The sequence below is a fragment of the Chrysochloris asiatica genome, unplaced genomic scaffold (genome assembly GCF_000296735.1).
Source record: "Chrysochloris asiatica unplaced genomic scaffold, ChrAsi1.0 scaffold00016, whole genome shotgun sequence".
In the NCBI taxonomy this organism is placed as follows: domain Eukaryota; kingdom Metazoa; phylum Chordata; class Mammalia; order Afrosoricida; family Chrysochloridae; genus Chrysochloris; species Chrysochloris asiatica.
The window spans coordinates 23,666,886-23,684,265 of NW_006408534.1; the positions used below are offsets into that span (position 1 = coordinate 23,666,886).

Here is a 17,380-nt window from a genome sequence, read left to right on the forward strand (position 1 = left end):
TCTTCTGTTCTTTGGTCTTTAGTTTTTAACGTATCAAATCTGTTCTTCAGATGATCTCTAAATTCAGGTGGGTATATTCAAGGTAGTGTTATAAGGCATTTCTATATATATTAATATAGATAAGTCACATAAACATAATGTTGAGTGAAAAAAGTAAAACACAAAAGAATACAGCTTGATTCCTTTTATAGCTTGTTCATTTAGCAGGCAAAAATAAATATTGTTGTGTTGTTAGGTGCCTTCGAGTCAGTTCTGAGTCATAGCGACCCTGTATTATGTTTCCAAGGCTATAAATCTTTACAGAAGCATAAAGCTTCATCTGTGTCCCACAGAGTGGGTTTTAAGCACCATCAGCACTCCTCCAAAAGTAAATATTAAGGGATGTTAATTGTTGAAGCAAAACAAATAAGTCAGTCTAGAGATTGTCTAAGATATGAACATAAGTTGTGATTGGGAAAATGTGCATGCAGGGTTTCTGGTACTGTTTTGTTTCTTGAACCACATAGCTGTTCACTTTATAATGATTAAATTATACATTTATTTTTATATGCTTTCCGTATGTAATACTTAATTTTAAAGAGGCTATTGAATTAAGTCATTGTGTTCACTTTCATATCCCATTGTACAATCTACTGACATTGAATATATTCCATTCATGTTAGTCTGTTATTAATAGAGATTGTGCCTAACTTTTGCCTTTTCTAATCTCCACAGAAACTAATTTAGAAAAATTAATATGATAAAGAATGGTAAATTTCAGATGATTTGGTGATTCTTTTCCCTGAATTATTTTAAAGTGTATTTGATAATATTCTGATTAATTGAGTTGAGATAATGTTTTTGTCTTTAAACATGTACCCAGATAGGTACAGATTTTCAGCTTCCCTTGTCCCTGGGCTGCGTTTTTATTAATGTCAAATCCTTGCTTTTAGAAATCTATTTGGTCTTGTTAAAGATTATCGTTTTCTGGTAAAATTAAAGAATATAAGAGTTTTTTTAAAGTGAAATATTTCAAATGTAATCAATAAAGGAAATGGTGAATAGAAATGGAGTCTCTTATGTGGTGCATATAGTTAATACATTTGGCTGCTAACTGAAAGCTTAAAGGTTCAAATCCACCAAGAGGTATTTCAAAAGAAACGTCTGGGGACCTGCTTCCAAAAAACTAACCATTGAAAAACCCTATGTAGCAGAGTTCTACTCTGACACACATGGGGTATCCATGAGTCAGAACTGATTTGACATCAATAGATTACTTATAAATCTAATATCTTGTGGTATAATTAGTCAAGTTGGCATAGCCACTTTCCTACTTTCAGCAGTTCATCAAAGGAATTGTGAATTGTTATTACAGGTTGCTAGGAATTATCTAGAATCTGATTCCTCCTCACCTTGAAAATTAGGCCCAGTAACATATCAAAGTTATCCTTGTGTCTTAACCTAGATTGGCTATGGGCTGAGAGTACAATAGGTCAGGGTGCTCTGTCTGTCTATAGTCTTGTAGCACAAGTATTTTTAAGTATTGCATGGAAGAAACCACGAAGTGATAGGCTAAGAGAACCTTTCATCAAAGTCTGTTTCTTTATCGTAGGTAATCCGCTCCTTGATGCTCTTTCCAACAATTGAGCGCATGTCAGTGTCACCCAATGGCAAGATTGCCACCCCATTACTGTGCTGGTTTCGATATGCTCTCTATGCTATTAGCTACATATTATTGAAACCATTGCCTGAGAGCATCAAGTCTTTCATAATCAGAAGTTTTGGTCAAGCAAGAAGCATACCAGATGAGTGTATGTGCATGAGTCCCCTGGATCCATTCTGCCTCGGTAAGTTTATTTAAACATGGATTGTATTGTATCAGGTTATTTTTTGTTTTGTTGTTTTTTCTTTTTCTTTTTTTGTCATTTAAGTACAACTTGTTTTATTTCATAAAGAGACATCTAGAGAAAGGCAAAGGCTGGCATTGTGGGAACTGGCATCTCTGTGGCTCTTTTAGTTCTTTCTTTCCTCATGGTAGAAGAATGACTGTCACTCCAGTCATCACTTTGGTGTTGTAGCAGAAAGAGGAACAAGAGGTGTACTTTAACCAGGAAATCAAAAGCTTTCCTAGAAGTCCCTGAGACAAAGCTGTGTCCTGAGACTACCCTAAACCATAACACAGGCTGCACAGTGAGCCTTTAGCTTTTCTAGTATCTTAATGGAGACAAGGAGCCCTGGTGGCACTGTAGGGTAAGAATTGGACCATTAACCAAAGGGCGCATGGTGGTTCCATGTGAGAAAAATAAGGCTTTGTGCTTCCGCAAAAATCTAAAGCCTTGGAACCCCTACAAGGGTCACTATGAGTCTGAATCGACTTGACAGCACTTAACAACTAACCGAAAGGTAAGCAGTTCAAACTCACTAGCTGTTCTGCCAGAAAAAGATGAAGCTTTCTGCTTCTGTAAAGATTTGTTGTTGTTGTTGCGTGCCACGGAGTCATTTCCCACTAATAGTCACCCTGTATGGGGTTTTAAGGAGTAGTTGGTAGGCTTAAACCACCAACCTTGCAGTTAGCAGTCCAATGCTTATTTACAACCTCGGAAATCCTATACAGAGTTACTGCAAGTGGGAATTGACTCAATTCAATGGTGGTGGGTTTGGTTTTCTTGGGTGAGTGGACACAAGTAAGACGCGAATGGGAACAAGTTAGATCACCAACATTATCTTTATCAGGCATAAGTAATCTCTTTTATAATGGATACTTTATATATCAGGTGATTTCTATCAGCACTTTTAATATTATAATTTGAAACAGTTCTGTTTCATTATCATTCCATAACAGATGCATTTTAGATCTTCTTTTCCTTTTTTTGTTTTCATTTTCCCCAACTTTCTAAGAATAAACTGAAATAAAATGACTTAATCTTTCAAGGATGAGTGGGAAATAGCAAGAAGCCAACAATGACAAAAATGTTCTCAACTACACCTCCTACTAAGTCATTGTCCTTCCATACCAAAGAACATCAGGAAAACATCCCCACATCCTTTGGCATTTAAAAACTGATACCGCTGACCAAAGTTCATATGGTTTCCTTTGGCAGAGAACACTTTTTCTTCAAAAATTGGAAATTTTCTTTGTCTTTCTAGTTCATCATTTGTACCATCAAAAGGAATGTCTTGTCAATGGCGAATTAGAATTCTCTTCCAGTTTAATTTTCTGAATCTTGACCAGGATTCTTCACAGGCACTTTGTGGACCTTCCACACAAACAATACCAGGTTTCTCTGGCATGCTAAACCCCGACAGGGAAAGTTCCTTTGACCATTCAAGAGCATTCTTTGTTTGGCATTTGTTGTAGATGTGATGGCTGTAGATCCCAAGTCTTGTGAAAGTGAGATTGAGTCATTTGGGTTGTACTTCTTGTGGTGGTGGAAGATGTGGTGTCTCTGCTGACATAGCCAGAGGCATGTTCTCTAACCCATTCTGTGGCATTCAATATACAGACATCTTCACAACAGTTCACAACAGGTATTGCTCAGATCTGTGTTCAACTGGGTCTGCTGGGATCTACTTAATAATATTGATCTGACAGTAATTTCAGGCAGAATTTCAGGGTATTTGAAAGGAAGAGTACAGGTCAGTGAAACCATCATCATTGCTTTCTCAGATACATCTATGTTGATATTGACAGTAAAGTACATTTTTGAAGATCGCCCCTCCATTGTCTTCTTTTCAATATAGTCGTTCAATTCAACTAAAGCCAGTTGGTCATTCACTAGGAGCTCGTTCTCACTGAGGAACATACTGGCCAGCAGTTCTAATTCAGAAAGCTGGAATTCAGCCTGCTCAATCTCAGTCATTTTTGGATACCTGTGAGTTTCTTCTGAAAGAGAATTTTCTCTCTTAAATCAAACACTGTTATTTAGGCTCAGTAGTGTTTTCATGGTATTCTTTCTTGTCTTTGGCAAATGTTTATATGTAGAGCTATTGGAAGTAGAGCTTCATCTTTCGCCTTCCTGAAATTTTCTTCTTAGGTTGACGATCAGGAATGGAAATCTGATCATTTTTCAGCTGCTGTCACTATCTGGGAGAAGTATAGCTGGTAAATTTCCTGGGGCAAGGGATGATCCATCATGTAATGTTTCTAAGACTCAGGCCATTGCAGCCTCAGTGCTGTATCTCTAGGTATTCTGGCTTAAGAAACAGTTGTTGGGAGACAGCATCAGAATTCCAGAGCAAGGCGACCGGAAGCCTACAAACTCTGTTTTGTTGTTTTCAAGAAAGTTTTTTAAGAATAACATTACAGAATGTATTAATTTCTAACAGGCCTCTAGTAAATGGTTTTTATTTTTTCCTAAAACATTTAAAACCAAGGATGAATAATATAAAAATATAGTCAGTATCATTTTATATGACAAATAGGTAGAAAGCCTCCATGAGACTTTAATTTTATGTTATGTTATGCTTCTGGTTCTCCACGCTAGGAGAATGGTGAGTGGTGAGGTATAATTCTCTTGTCCATAGTTGGTTTCTTCACCAAAGCCTTTACAGGAATGTGTCTAGCGTGTGTCTTGTTACTTCAGTGAGACAGACCAAGAAAACCAGAGCCAATATTCCCATACAGTGAACAGTTGATTTTATTTTCCACCTTTAGATGTGTGGTTGTTGGTGTTTTTTTTAGGGTGGGGGTGGTTAAATTACAAAAATAATAAATAACCACCATGGTAACATTGTTACTATTATTATGGGCGCTTTGCTCATTATACTTCCAGAATGTGCCAGAAATATTTTCTACTTTACTCTTTTGGCTTCAGATATCACTTAAAAATGTAATCTATCTTTTTACATGATACTACTTTATGCTATATTTATAAATGATTTTCCTAATAAGATAATTATAGTTTCTTACCCTACAGAATAATCAACACATCAGAGGGGTGTTCTGATGATTAAATACAATAAAACATTCATTTAATTTCTAACAGGCCTCTAGTAAATGGTCTCAGTAACACTTGATGCAGAAGTTAGTATTTCATGGTGCTCAAAACTCAGTACAAACCAAATACTGTTCTACGCTTTTACCTGTGGTTCCTCAGAAGTACAGTGGCAAAGCTGTTGTACATCATAGTACTCATCATTTTTCCAAAGATGCACAGTTAGTAAGTAGTGTTTAATCCCAGGTAATCTTCTACTGTGTGAAGCTGCTTTTACCATAAGCTGCTGCTTCTTTCTTTTTGCCTCCTGGTGTACGCTAAGCACTGGACTGTAAACCATAAGGTAAGTGATTCAAACCCACAAGCTGCCCCTCAGAAACCCTATCTATATAGGTTCACTATGAGTTGGAATCAAGTCAACATCACTTAACAACCACAACAACGATAAGCAGGACACTTGAATAAAATTTGCCATACTCATCTGTATCAAGAATGCATTAAGATGATGTAAATAAAACCAAACCAAAAATTGGTCAAATCTCTGCTTGCACAATTGTACAACTACAGCTCATAAGGGAGGTGGTGGCTCAAATATGTAGTAAGAACTGGTCATCATATATACAAGATTCAACTATTTTCTCTATTTGTGGATTATTTTTTGCTTTCCCAACGCCTATACTTTACTTCAGCTTTAGGGTAGTGGGGGAAGACATTGAGGTAGGAGAGCAGAAACAGGGCTAAAGACAACATAGAAATGGCCATAGGTTGAAGTTGGACATGTCCCTTAAAGACCATCTGATCAAATCTGCTGCCCTCCCCTCTTACTGCAGATGAGAAGGAGATGGCCTGGTGAGTGACAGTGACACTGAATGGATATAGGAAACCTTCAGTTTTTGTTTTGCTTCTCCCACCGACTCACTCTGTGACCTAAGTTTAGTCCTTTACCTTCTCTGGTTCTAAGTTATTGATCAGATGAAATGTTAGCACTATCCTGCCCCTTTCCCTGCTGGAATGATATCAGCAGGGATATCATTCCAGCAGGGAAAGGGGCAGGATAAACTTTTTAACTAGTTTTAAAAGGTTTAAATAAGATCTAGAATTCCGTAACATCATACTACCCAGAATGTTCAGTTTTCAATTGAAAATCACTAATCATACCAAGAACCAAGACAATCTCAATTTGGAAAAAAAAAACAATAGATGCCAGCAACATCATCTCTACTCCAAACAACCAACTTGCAAAAAGCATTTGCAGAGCAACTTGTTTTGTTTCTGGCATTCTTTCTCTTTGATATATGAGTAATCAGTACCTCTGTGGTCTCTGCTTTTTTCCCATAACCCATCCGAAGCTATAACCATGGGTAATGAGAAAGAAGATAAAAATGACCGTTCTTCTCTGGGTTATGAGTTCATTTTCTACATGAGTACTTCACTCAGTTTGCTAGTACTGACCCTAGGCTGGTCTTTAGCCAAACATGCTATACAGCCTTCTCCCACCTGCCCCTTCTGGATCCCCACTCCCACCCTTGCTTGCTCATGCAATAACCCTTGCAGTAGCTGCTTTTGGCCAAGCTCATCCTAGCCATCATATAGAAAATTCCATGGCCTAGCTAACTAGATGATTTCACTTCCTTTTCTGCAAGTGGAAGAAGGTCCCAGCTGAGCGAGAACCATGCTTATAATGTAAGACCCTAGCCTTTGCAGATGATTAGTGATCTCCTTCAGGGTTTATGCCCTATGAATGGTGAAGGTCACCAATATTCGCATCGGGCACTTGAGCTGATGGCATAATTGCTGAATTAGATGAAAACGGTTATTGTGGGGAAAGAAGACCAGGCTAGATAAAGATCATTCTCAGTGGTCACATCTGAGCCGTTTGGATAGTTCCCTGTTAACCTGCTTCTTTGTAGTTTGATTGCCATCCAGACAATGACCTTTGGCTTGCCAACTTGAGTCCAAGTAGGCCTTGTGGTGTTTAGCCATTATGTAATGTCTGTGCTCCACTAGAAATCTTACGGAAACAAATGGAGGAAGTTCGCCAGTCCAAATAGTGGATAATAAATTCTACTTTGTCTAGATAGAAACTGGTCTTCTGTATCCTTTAGCTTATGCACAGATTTTCTGCTGTAGCAAGTTCTGAAATATTATAGGAACCAAAATATTCAAGTATTTCAAATGTTACCTTTTTTCTTAGCAAAGCTGATATTTCCCTTTCTGTAAGCTGGGATTCTATACATGGGCATTCTCCCTGTATGAGTAAAACATCAGGTATTATCCGCTGTTCAGAGACTAGAGGAGTCTTAATCTAGTATACTTTAAGAACTTTACTAGTTTTTAATCTACGTAGTTTGTGTAACTAGGTAGTTTTAAATGGTATTTTTGAAGAAAATATGTGGAATTTTATTATTTAATCAATTTTAATTCTGCTACTATATAATTTCTTTAAGTTGATTCTCCTCCATTTCATAAGAAATGTCTTTTTCACAGAGACAAGTAAATTGGATTTCCTGACCAAAGCTAAAAACAATTATATTTAGCTCATCAGTGTCACAGGTCAAAATAATTAACTTTGTAACCATCTTAGGATCTTTTCGTTGGCTAGGCCAAGTTGATGTGTTATAATTCCTTTCAGTGACTAACTAGGAGCTCTGGTGGTAGAATGGGTTAAATGTTGGACTACTATCCACAGGTCGACGGTTCAAACTTACCAGCCGCTCCTTGGAAGAAATGAAGCTATCTCAGAATAATGCGCTAGACTGTAAGGTTGCTTTGGATCGCAAGGTTGGCAGTTCAAGCTCACCAGCCACTCCTTGGAAACCCTGTACCAGGGTCACTATATGAGTCGTAACTGACTCGATGGCGATTAACAACAAAAACAACTCTTGTAAAGATTTATAGTCTCGGAAACCCTAAAGTGCAGTTCTATAGGCTCTTTGAGTCGGGATCAACTTGATGGCTGTTAGTTTGGCTTTGGGTTTTGGTTATGTTACTTTGTTGAATATGTTCTTGTAAAAGAAACTCTCATGAATTTTCCTCTCCTTAATCAGTATGGAAATCACTTTTTAAATATCCTTGTGATATAAAGTTATCCGTACTATTTAATGAGCTGATACATAAGCTTCACTAAAGAGTTGCATATTTCTTCACAGAATTGTTCTGTAACTCAATCCCAAAGTAATTTTTTTAAAAAAAACAAAATCAGACTCCGTGTTGCGTAGACTCTTATTTATGTTTTCAGCTTGGGAAAATCTTTATAAAATCCAGCCACAGCCCTAATAATTTATGGGAGCTTAGCCTAGAATTCAGCAATGAAGGAAAACAGTTTTTGGAAGGTCAGTATTATTATGCTTTATGACAAAAAAATCATTAGATATGTACTAGGATGTCATCTGTGGTCTAAAATTAAATGACCCAATGAAGATATACTATGCTCTTTTTAGAGAAATTGTTATATATCTTTTTAAATTATCTGTTAGTCTGAAATGTGTTATTATTTTAAAACCATATAACACCTTAATGTATGCTTTTGACTTTGGTGGACTCAGTGTCACCTAGGTAAGAGTCTATGTTTATAGACTAAATGTACGGTCATGACAACCAGAATTCTGGCTTATGGAGAAATACCTTCCTCCAGATTGTTTAGAGATTTTAGAATAGGAAAATTAGATATTTTGCTCTGGTTTTCATATTGTTAAAAGCCACGTTGTTATTAAGTGCTGTGGAGTCAGTTCCAACTCATAGAAATCCTGGACAGGGTTTCTAAGAAGCAGCTGGTGAGTTTTAACAGCCGACCTTGTAGTTCAAACCAGTCTTGCGATCCATTGCTTTCTCCCACAGTGCCACACCAGGACCCAAAAGTCACATTAGACCCTATTAAGGAAGATGAGGAACAGCCTGGGAAAAAATGGCTGCAGCAAGATACTTACATCCTCAGATCATTAGATCTCATAGTCTGCCCTCAAAGATTTCACAGCCATGCAGCCCTGCTTAATTCATAGCCCCCTAACTAGTGACATACAGCACCCCACCCCCACCCCCTGCATTCAACAGCATCTTCCAGCCTCAGGATTACTCAGAGGATGAGCTAAAAGTTATCCTTGGACACACTTACTTTCAGTTAACCCTAATATGTATGAGAACACTAGAATAGTTCATGGAATTAAAAGGTAGTAGAGGTTTTCCACCAACTTTTGAAGCACCTTAGTACAAGTACCAAAATCTGGCAGGAGTTTAAGTGCAGTGTTAACTCCTATCTATTATCTAAAAGACAAAGAACACTCCAAGGTCTCTATTCACTTGTCAGCATGGATAGAGTTTGGCTAGACATGGAGAGACCAAAGTACGGTTATTGAAACAAAGAGGCATCTAATCTTCTCATGCACAAGAAATTGAGGGGTAGGCATTCCAGAGGAAAGTAGTAGTTCGGCAGTGAACTTGGCTTCTTTCCACATTTCTGCCTGCATAGACCTGTATCTTCATACTCATCATCTTATGGTTCCTGCAACTCTAGACCTCACATGTGATATTTAGGCAGAATGGAGAAAGAAGCAAAGGGCTCATTCCTGTTGAGGCTTTGGCATTTTATTTAAAAGGGAAGTCCAACTCCTGTCCAGGAACCGCTGCTATGGATTAGTAGCCAGAACTCTTGTTGTCACACCCTAGCACTAATGGATATAGGGAAGTCAAGTACTTTGTCTTTCCCATGTCTTTAATAGAATAAATCTAGAAAAATTAAACACTTTTTTAAAAATTGGCTTTTAGGTAATTACACAGTATCTACAACATAGCCTTGGATCACCCATGAATTTAATCACAGAACCCCTACCCAGAAAACACCTAAATAAAGCAGCTAACTCCAGCTGTACCCACTATACCTAAAACCCACTATTGCCATATTCTTTTAGCCATGTTCCATGTATTTTGGTCTTTGTGAGTCCCGGCAAGAGAACCTCAGACAGAGGTTGGCAAGGACAGACCCTCGTTGAGCATGTCTTAATATACCTGTCCACAATGGAGCCCATTTCAGTTCTCATAATTATTATTATTATTATATGATTTTATTTTAAAGGAAGTTTAAAAATAAAACTGTTGGTGCTATTTTTCCCTTTTTTGTGTGCTTAGTCATGGCTACTTTCTTCACCTACCTTCCCATGGTGGAAGTGATTATGCCAAAACCTTTTTTATAATCTATCAACTCTTATAATAATGTCCAGGAAATTAGTTTTTTCTTGTAAGCATTATGGTATATTTTGTTGTTTTAAAGTGCCATCGAGTCGGTTCCAAATCATAGCAACCCAATAGAAGTAGGATTTCCAAGAATGTCCTTAAAAAATTTAATGGAAACATAAACCGCCAACCTTGCAGTTCAAACCAACCTTGCAATCCAGTGCTTTATCCTACAACAGCACACCTAAACTCCGTGGACTATTTTAGACATATAAAATCTATCAACCCCTTTGAAGAAAATCAGCATGACTAGAAGTAAAGTCTTGACCAGGTTAGACCAGCAGTTGTGATCACATTTTGCACTACTGTATACACCTTCACATGATAAGACTTTCTACTTGTAAAAAAATTACCTGTTCTGATTAAACCTGCCCATCTCCATTACTTCCCTTTGTTTCAACACCAGAAATCTGCTGTTCCTAGTATGACGACAAAACCAAACAGAGGTAAAGAATTCTAAGGTAGAATCTTGCTAGTAGCACTAGACAACCTACCACCACAATACCTGGGGTACAACTTGGTTTCACACTGCTGTGCTCTACTTTAGAAAAACTATTCATGCATCTTTTGAAAACGTAGTATTTTATTATTGGTTGTGGTTTTATTTCCCTCTCCGTTGTCCCTTGCTATCAGAACCAACTTGACAGAACTTTTAACAACAACAATAGGAACATTATCCCTCAGTACTCTAAGCAGTGTTCATGTGGCCTGTTTCCTGGCTAGTCTCTTCAGAAGCTTGTGGTCTGCCCTTCTTGCCTGTTATAGAGCATTACCTGTCAGTTTGACTTACCAGTGTCAGTGTGGTTCAATCTCCAGTTGTGTTGTCTACTCCTGGGCCACTTCAAAGAAGCCTTTTCCTCCTTACCACAACAGCCCAGCTACTTCATTCCTCAGTCCCTTCCTATTTATTTCATTTAACTCTGACTGATAACCTATCATCAGTCAAAGCACTCTGATAGGCACTAAAGAGATAAAGGAAAATTTTTTCCTGCCATTAAGTTATTTACAGCATGCTAAGAGAAACAAATATAAAGAATCTTAACATATCATTGGAGGGGCTATCATAAAAACATACATAGGGTATGCTAGATGTGTAAGGCAGGCAAAGATAGATGAGTTTGGGTTTGAAGATGAATTGAGATTTTTCCAGATAGACTAAATGACCAAGGGCATTATCCCAGGTAGCAAGATAGGCTGAGTTAAGCTGACTCTTCTATCATCTGTTGTAGATTACTCGTGTGTATTGGGATAATTCAGTGATAACCATTTAACTTGTGAGATGAATGTCTTATTGGTCTTCCAATTTTTTTGTTGTTGTTGTTAAGTGCCGTTGAGTCGGTTCCGGCCCATAGCGACCCTGTACAGGGTTTCCGAGGGTGTAAATCTTTACGGGAGTAGAAAACCTCATCTTTTTCCCAAGGAGCGGCTGGTAGTTTCGAACCGCTGACCTTTTGGTTCACAGCCCGATTCGTAACCACTATGTTACCAGAGCTCCTTTAGCTCTCACTAATCTATTTTTGACCACCACTTGTCTGTCAGCTTGTTGCACTGTGGTGGCTTGTGAGTTGCTGTGATTTTGAAAGCTATGCCACCAGTATTTTAAATAACCAGCAGGGTCACCCATGGTGGACAGGTTTCAGATGAGCTTCCAGACAAAGACAGACAAGGAAGAAAGAGTGACGAACTACTCCCGAATATTTAGTCACTGAAAACCTTATGAATAACAGAGAAACACTGTCAGATATAGTGCCAGAAAATGAGCCACTCAGGTTGGAATGCACTCAAAATGCAACTGGGGAAGAGTTGCCTCCTCAAAGTAGAGTTGACCGTGATGACATGAATGGAGTATAAAGCTCGCGGGACCTTCATTTGCTGATGGGGCACAACTCAAAATAAAGAGAAACAGCTGTAAACATTCATTGAAAATCAGAACATGGAATATATGAAGTATGAATCTGGGAAAATTGTAAGTTGTCAAAAATGAAATGGAATGCATAAACATCCATATCTTAGGCATTGGTGAGCTGAAATGGACTGGTATTGGCCATTTTGAATCTGATGACCACATGGTTTACTATGCCAGAAATGACAAATTGAAGAGGAATGGTGTTGCATTCATTGTTAAAAAGAAAATATCCAGATCAGTCATGAGGTACAACACTGTCTGTGATAGGATAATATCCTGCGCCTACAGGGAAGCCCAGTTAATACCATTATTATTCAAATTTATGCACCAACCACTAAAGCCAGAGAGGATGAAATAAAGAATTCTACCAACTTATTCAATCTGAAATCGATCAAACATGCAATCAAGATTTATTGATCATTACTGGTGATTTGAATGCAAAGGTTGGGAGCAAAGAGGAAGGATCAGTAGTTGGAAAATAAGGCCTTGGTGATAGAAATGATGCTGGAGAACATATGATAGAATTCTGCAAAATCAGTGATTTGATCATTTCAAATACCTTCTTTAGACAGCATAAGAAATGACTAAACACATGGAGGGAACAGTTGCTAGAGAAGGATATCATGCTTGGTAAGATGGACGGTCAGAGAAAAGGAAGAGGACCCCCAACGAGATGGATTGGCCAGGTGGCAGCATGGATGGACTCAAGTGTGGCAACAGTAGTGAGGTTGGCTCAGGATTGGGCATTGTTTCATTCTGCTGTGCATAAGGTCGCTATGAGTGTGTACCGACTCGATGCACCTAACAACAATAACAACAATCTCTTTTTTGAAGTCCTGGTGTGGTGCTGTGGGTTAATGCACCAGACTGCAAAGCTGTTTGAACTGCAAGGTCGGCAGTTCAAGCTCAGTAGCTGCTCCTCAAAAACGTATACAGGATTGCTATGGGTCGGAACTGACTGGACGGCACTTAACAACAACAGAAGTAAGCAATTAATATTACTTTAAATTTTCATTCCTTCATGTTTTGGTTTCCATTATTTCTGTTACTAAACATTTCCTTCACTGTGGTGCTTGAAACTCTGAATTCTGTTGTGTTTCCAAGAATGCTATTGACAGCCATTGCCAAGAAAAATATGTTTTCCCCTTAGGAAATGACACTTCTATTTGGTATTATTATTTCTGATCACTATGTTGTATTCTGAGCATTTCTGAGGAATGACAGAGATGGCTTCCTTCAAGAAAAGAATTGACTGGAAAGGAAATGAGTGTTATACTTTCTTTAAAAAAAAAAAAGAAAGAAAAGTATATTTACATCTGAAATTATCAGAAGGGATAAAGAAAAAATAGAAATAAAGGTGGAGTGGGATAAATTCCCTACCAAAAAGTTTACATTAAGAAATTTATAATTCCTTTAATTATTTGAATTTTTAAATCAATTTGCACTTAAGTTGTTTCTGTTTTTAAGCTCTGGTAGTGTAGTGGTTATGAATCGGACTGCGAACCACAAGGTCAGCAGTTCGGAACTACCAGTTGTTCCATGGGAGAAAGATGAGGCTTTCTACTCCCGTAAAGATTTACAGCCTTGGAAACCCTGTACAGGGTCGCTATGAGTCAGAACCGACTGTAAGGCACATAACAACAACACAATTCAAGAATGGCATACAGAGAAAGTAAGTCCTTAAAATAATAAATAAATGAAAAAATAAATTATTACGAAGCAAAGACTCACATTAATTGTCACCCAATTTCAGGAATTGAATATTGCCTGACCTCCAAAGCCTGTTTTATGCCCATGCCAGTCTCTAACGATTCCATCCTCACAAATGTAAATACTATTTTGGGGAGTTGTAGGATGGCACGAAGAACATCACACAAGAAGAAAGCAAAAGGTCATTAAAAAGACAGCAAAGAAAGAGAGGACTGAATCACCCCATGGCCCAATTTTCAGCCAAGCCATCTATAGGAATACAGGGGAAACATTATGTTCATCATGGATTGGTCAATCATTCAAGATCAAAAGGATACCATTTACCTTTGTCATTTCTGGATCAGTTTAGATTGATTTATCTCACTTTGGGTTGTATTTTCCAGAATCTCATATTTGATACATTCTTTATCAGCTGCCAGACATTGCCAATTACATCTTGTCGGTTGCTGAATATTTTTGTATTCCCTAAATATTCTTGAACTTTGTTCTAGAACACAGTTACTCGTGAATGAAGATAGTTTGATCTTACTTTGGTCTTGTAGGTGGTACCAGAACAGCAGTTAGCCAAATGCTAATTGTACCCTACCACCAAATGAAATCTGAGTACTCAAGTAGTTACCCAGTGAGCTTTTCTACTGTGGCTGGTAGTAACTTATTTTAGACTGGGAATTCATCTTTCTTAATCTTTTCAGATGGTTCTTTCCCTACCTGCCACTCACCACCACTGCCATTGAGTTGACTCCAACTCATAGAAACTCTATATAGGGTTTCTGAGGCTGTAAATCTTCTAATAAGCAGAAAGTCTTGTCTTTCTCTTACCTAGTGACTGGTAGGTGTGTACTACTGACTTAGTTAGCAGTTCAGTGGTTACCTTACAGGGGGTTCTTTCTCTTCTTGTTGCTAGTAGGGTCTGACTCATATCAACCCTAAACACAGCAGGAGGAAACACTGCCTAGTACTGTGCCATCCTCACAACTGTAGTTACTTTTAAATTCACTGTTGTTGCCACTGTATCAATCCATTTCATTGGAGGGTCTTCCTCTTTTTAACTGTCCTTCCACTTTATTGAGCATGATGTCCTCCAAAGACTGGCTCCTCCTGACAGTATGTCCAAATGAGAGACAGTATGTCCAATATGAGAGATGAAGTCTTGTCATTCTTGCTTCTAGGAGCAGTCTTACTGTACTTCTTCCAAGATAGATTTGTTTTTCTAGAAATCCCTGTTACTTTTTTTTTAATTGTAGGAATATTTATATGCATGTTGTTGTTGTTGTTATTGTTGTTGTTAAGTGCTGTCGAGTCAATTCTGACCCCTAGCGACCCTGTATAGGGTTTCTGAGGAGCAGTTGGTGAGCTTGAATGGCCGACCTTGAAGTTCAAACAGCTTTGAGTCTGGCACATTAACCCACAACGTCACACCAGGACTCCGAGTATTTATATGCATAGTTGCTTTAATATTTTTTTCCAACCCATAATTCAAATGCATTGATTCTTCAACAGCCTTCCTTATTGATTATCCAACTTTCACATGCATGTAAAGCTATTAAAAATACCACGGCTTGGGTCAGACGCATTTTAGTCCTCAAATTGTTATGTTTTTTCTTGAGCACTTTAAAGAAGTCTTTTGCAGCACATTTGCCTAAGGCAGTGCATCATCTGAATTTTTGACTGCTGGTCTGTGAGTGTTGATTGTGGATCCAAGCAAAATGAAGTCTTTCACAACTTCAGTCTTTTCTCTGTTTATCATGTTATTTATTTGTCCAGTTGTGAGGATTTTCATTTTCTTTGTATTGAGGTGCAATCCATGCTGAAGGCAGTAATCTTTGATCTTCATCAGTAAGTATTTGCTTCCAACAAGGAAGGTTGAATTATCTGCATTATTCAGGTTGTTATTGAATCTTCCTCCAATCCTGATGCCACAGTCTTCTTATAATCCAGCTTCTCGGATTATTTGCTCAGCATAGAGATTTGAATGAGTATGGAGAAAGGATATAAACCTGGCTCAAGCCTTTCCTGACTTAAAACCATTCAGTATCCCCTTGTTCTGCTTGATAGACAGTGTACAGGTTCCTTATGAGCACAATTAAGTGTTCTGAAATACCCATTCTTCACAATGTTATCCATAGTTTGTTATTATCCATGTAATCAAAGGCCATTTCACAGTAAATAAAACACAAATAAATATCTTTCTGGTATTCTCTGCTTTCAACCAAGATCCCTCTGACATCAAAAATGATATGCCTAGTCCCACATCCTCTTTTGAATCTGACTTGAATTTCTGGCATATATTGTTGATGTACTCTTGCAACTGGATTTGAATTATCTTAAGCCATATTTTACTTGCATGTGTTATTAATGATATTGGTTGATGAATTCATACCCTGTTGGGTTGTTTTTCTTTGGAATAGGTACAAATATGGATCTCTTCCAAACTGTTGGCAAGGTAGGTAGCTGTCTTCTATGTTTCACTGGATTAAGTACCTCCAGTGCTGCATCAATTTGTTGAAAGATTTCAATTTGCATTCCATCAATTCCTGGAACCTTATTGTTTGTTTGTTTGTTTGTTTCCCCAATACCTTCCGTGCAGCTTGGACTTCTTCCTTCCGTATCATCAGTTCTTGATCATATGCACCCTGTGAAAATAATTGAACATCAACCAGTTCTTTTTGGTACAGTGACTCTGTGTATTTCTTCTTTTGATGCTTTCTACATTATTCAGTATTTTACCCATTGTTGTTATTGTTAGGTGCCTTCCAGTTGGCACCAACTCATAGCGGCCCTATGCACAACAGAACAAAATAATGTCCAATCCTGGGCCAACTTCACTACTGTTGCCACACTTGAGTCCATCCATGCTGCCACCTGGCCAATCCATCTCGTTGGGGGTCCTCCTCCTTTTCTCTGACCGTCCATCTTACCAAGCATGATATCCTTCTCTAGCAACTGTTCCCTCCTGATATGTCCAAAGTATGAAAGATGAAGTTTGGCCATCTTGGCCTCTAAGCACTCTGGCTGCACTTCTTCCAAAAAAGATCAATAGGTTCTTTTGGCAGCCCATGGCACTTTTAGTATTCTCCAACACCATAATTCAAAGGCATAAATTATTCTACGATCTTCCTTATTCACTGTCCAGCTTTTGCATCCATATGAGGTTATTGAAAATACCATCGCTTGGGTCAGGTGCACCTTAGTCTTCAAACTGACATCTTTGTTCTTCAACACTTTAAGAAGATCTTATGCAGCAGATTTGCCTAATGCAATACATCAAATTGAAAAGGAATGGTGTTGCAGTCATTGTTAAAAAGAACATATTCAGATCAGTCATGAGGTACAATGCTATACGTGATAGGATAATATCCATGCGCCTACAGGGAAGCCCAGTTAATACCATTATTATTCAAATTTATGCACCAACCACAAAAGCCAGTAAGGATGAAATAGAAGAATTCTACCAACTTTTTCAATCTGAAATCGATCAAACATGCAATCAAGATGTATTGGTCATTACTGGTGATTGGAATGCAAAGGTTGGGAGCAAAGAGGAAGGGCCAGTAGTTGGAAAATATGGCCTTGGTGATAGAAATGATGCTGGAGAATGCATGATAGAATTCTGCAAAACCAGTGA

The 17,380-nt window shown here is 38.1% G+C and overlaps 1 protein-coding gene and 1 pseudogene across 3 annotated transcripts in view; one reads left to right on the forward strand and one right to left on the reverse strand.

Moving 5' to 3' along the window:
- The window catches only part of LOC102842044 (chromosome unknown open reading frame, human C2orf43), a 131,655-nt gene that overhangs the window by 78,539 nt on the left and 35,736 nt on the right, over positions 1-17,380 (forward strand). For all 3 annotated transcript variants that reach the window (XM_006835251.1, XM_006835249.1, XM_006835250.1), the window contains one exon: positions 1,592-1,826. In XM_006835251.1, the coding sequence (XP_006835314.1) occupies positions 1,592-1,826 (235 nt within the window). The remainder of the gene's footprint in view (positions 1-1,591; positions 1,827-17,380) is intronic.
- On the reverse strand, positions 2,977-3,860 carry LOC102841657 (annotated as a pseudogene).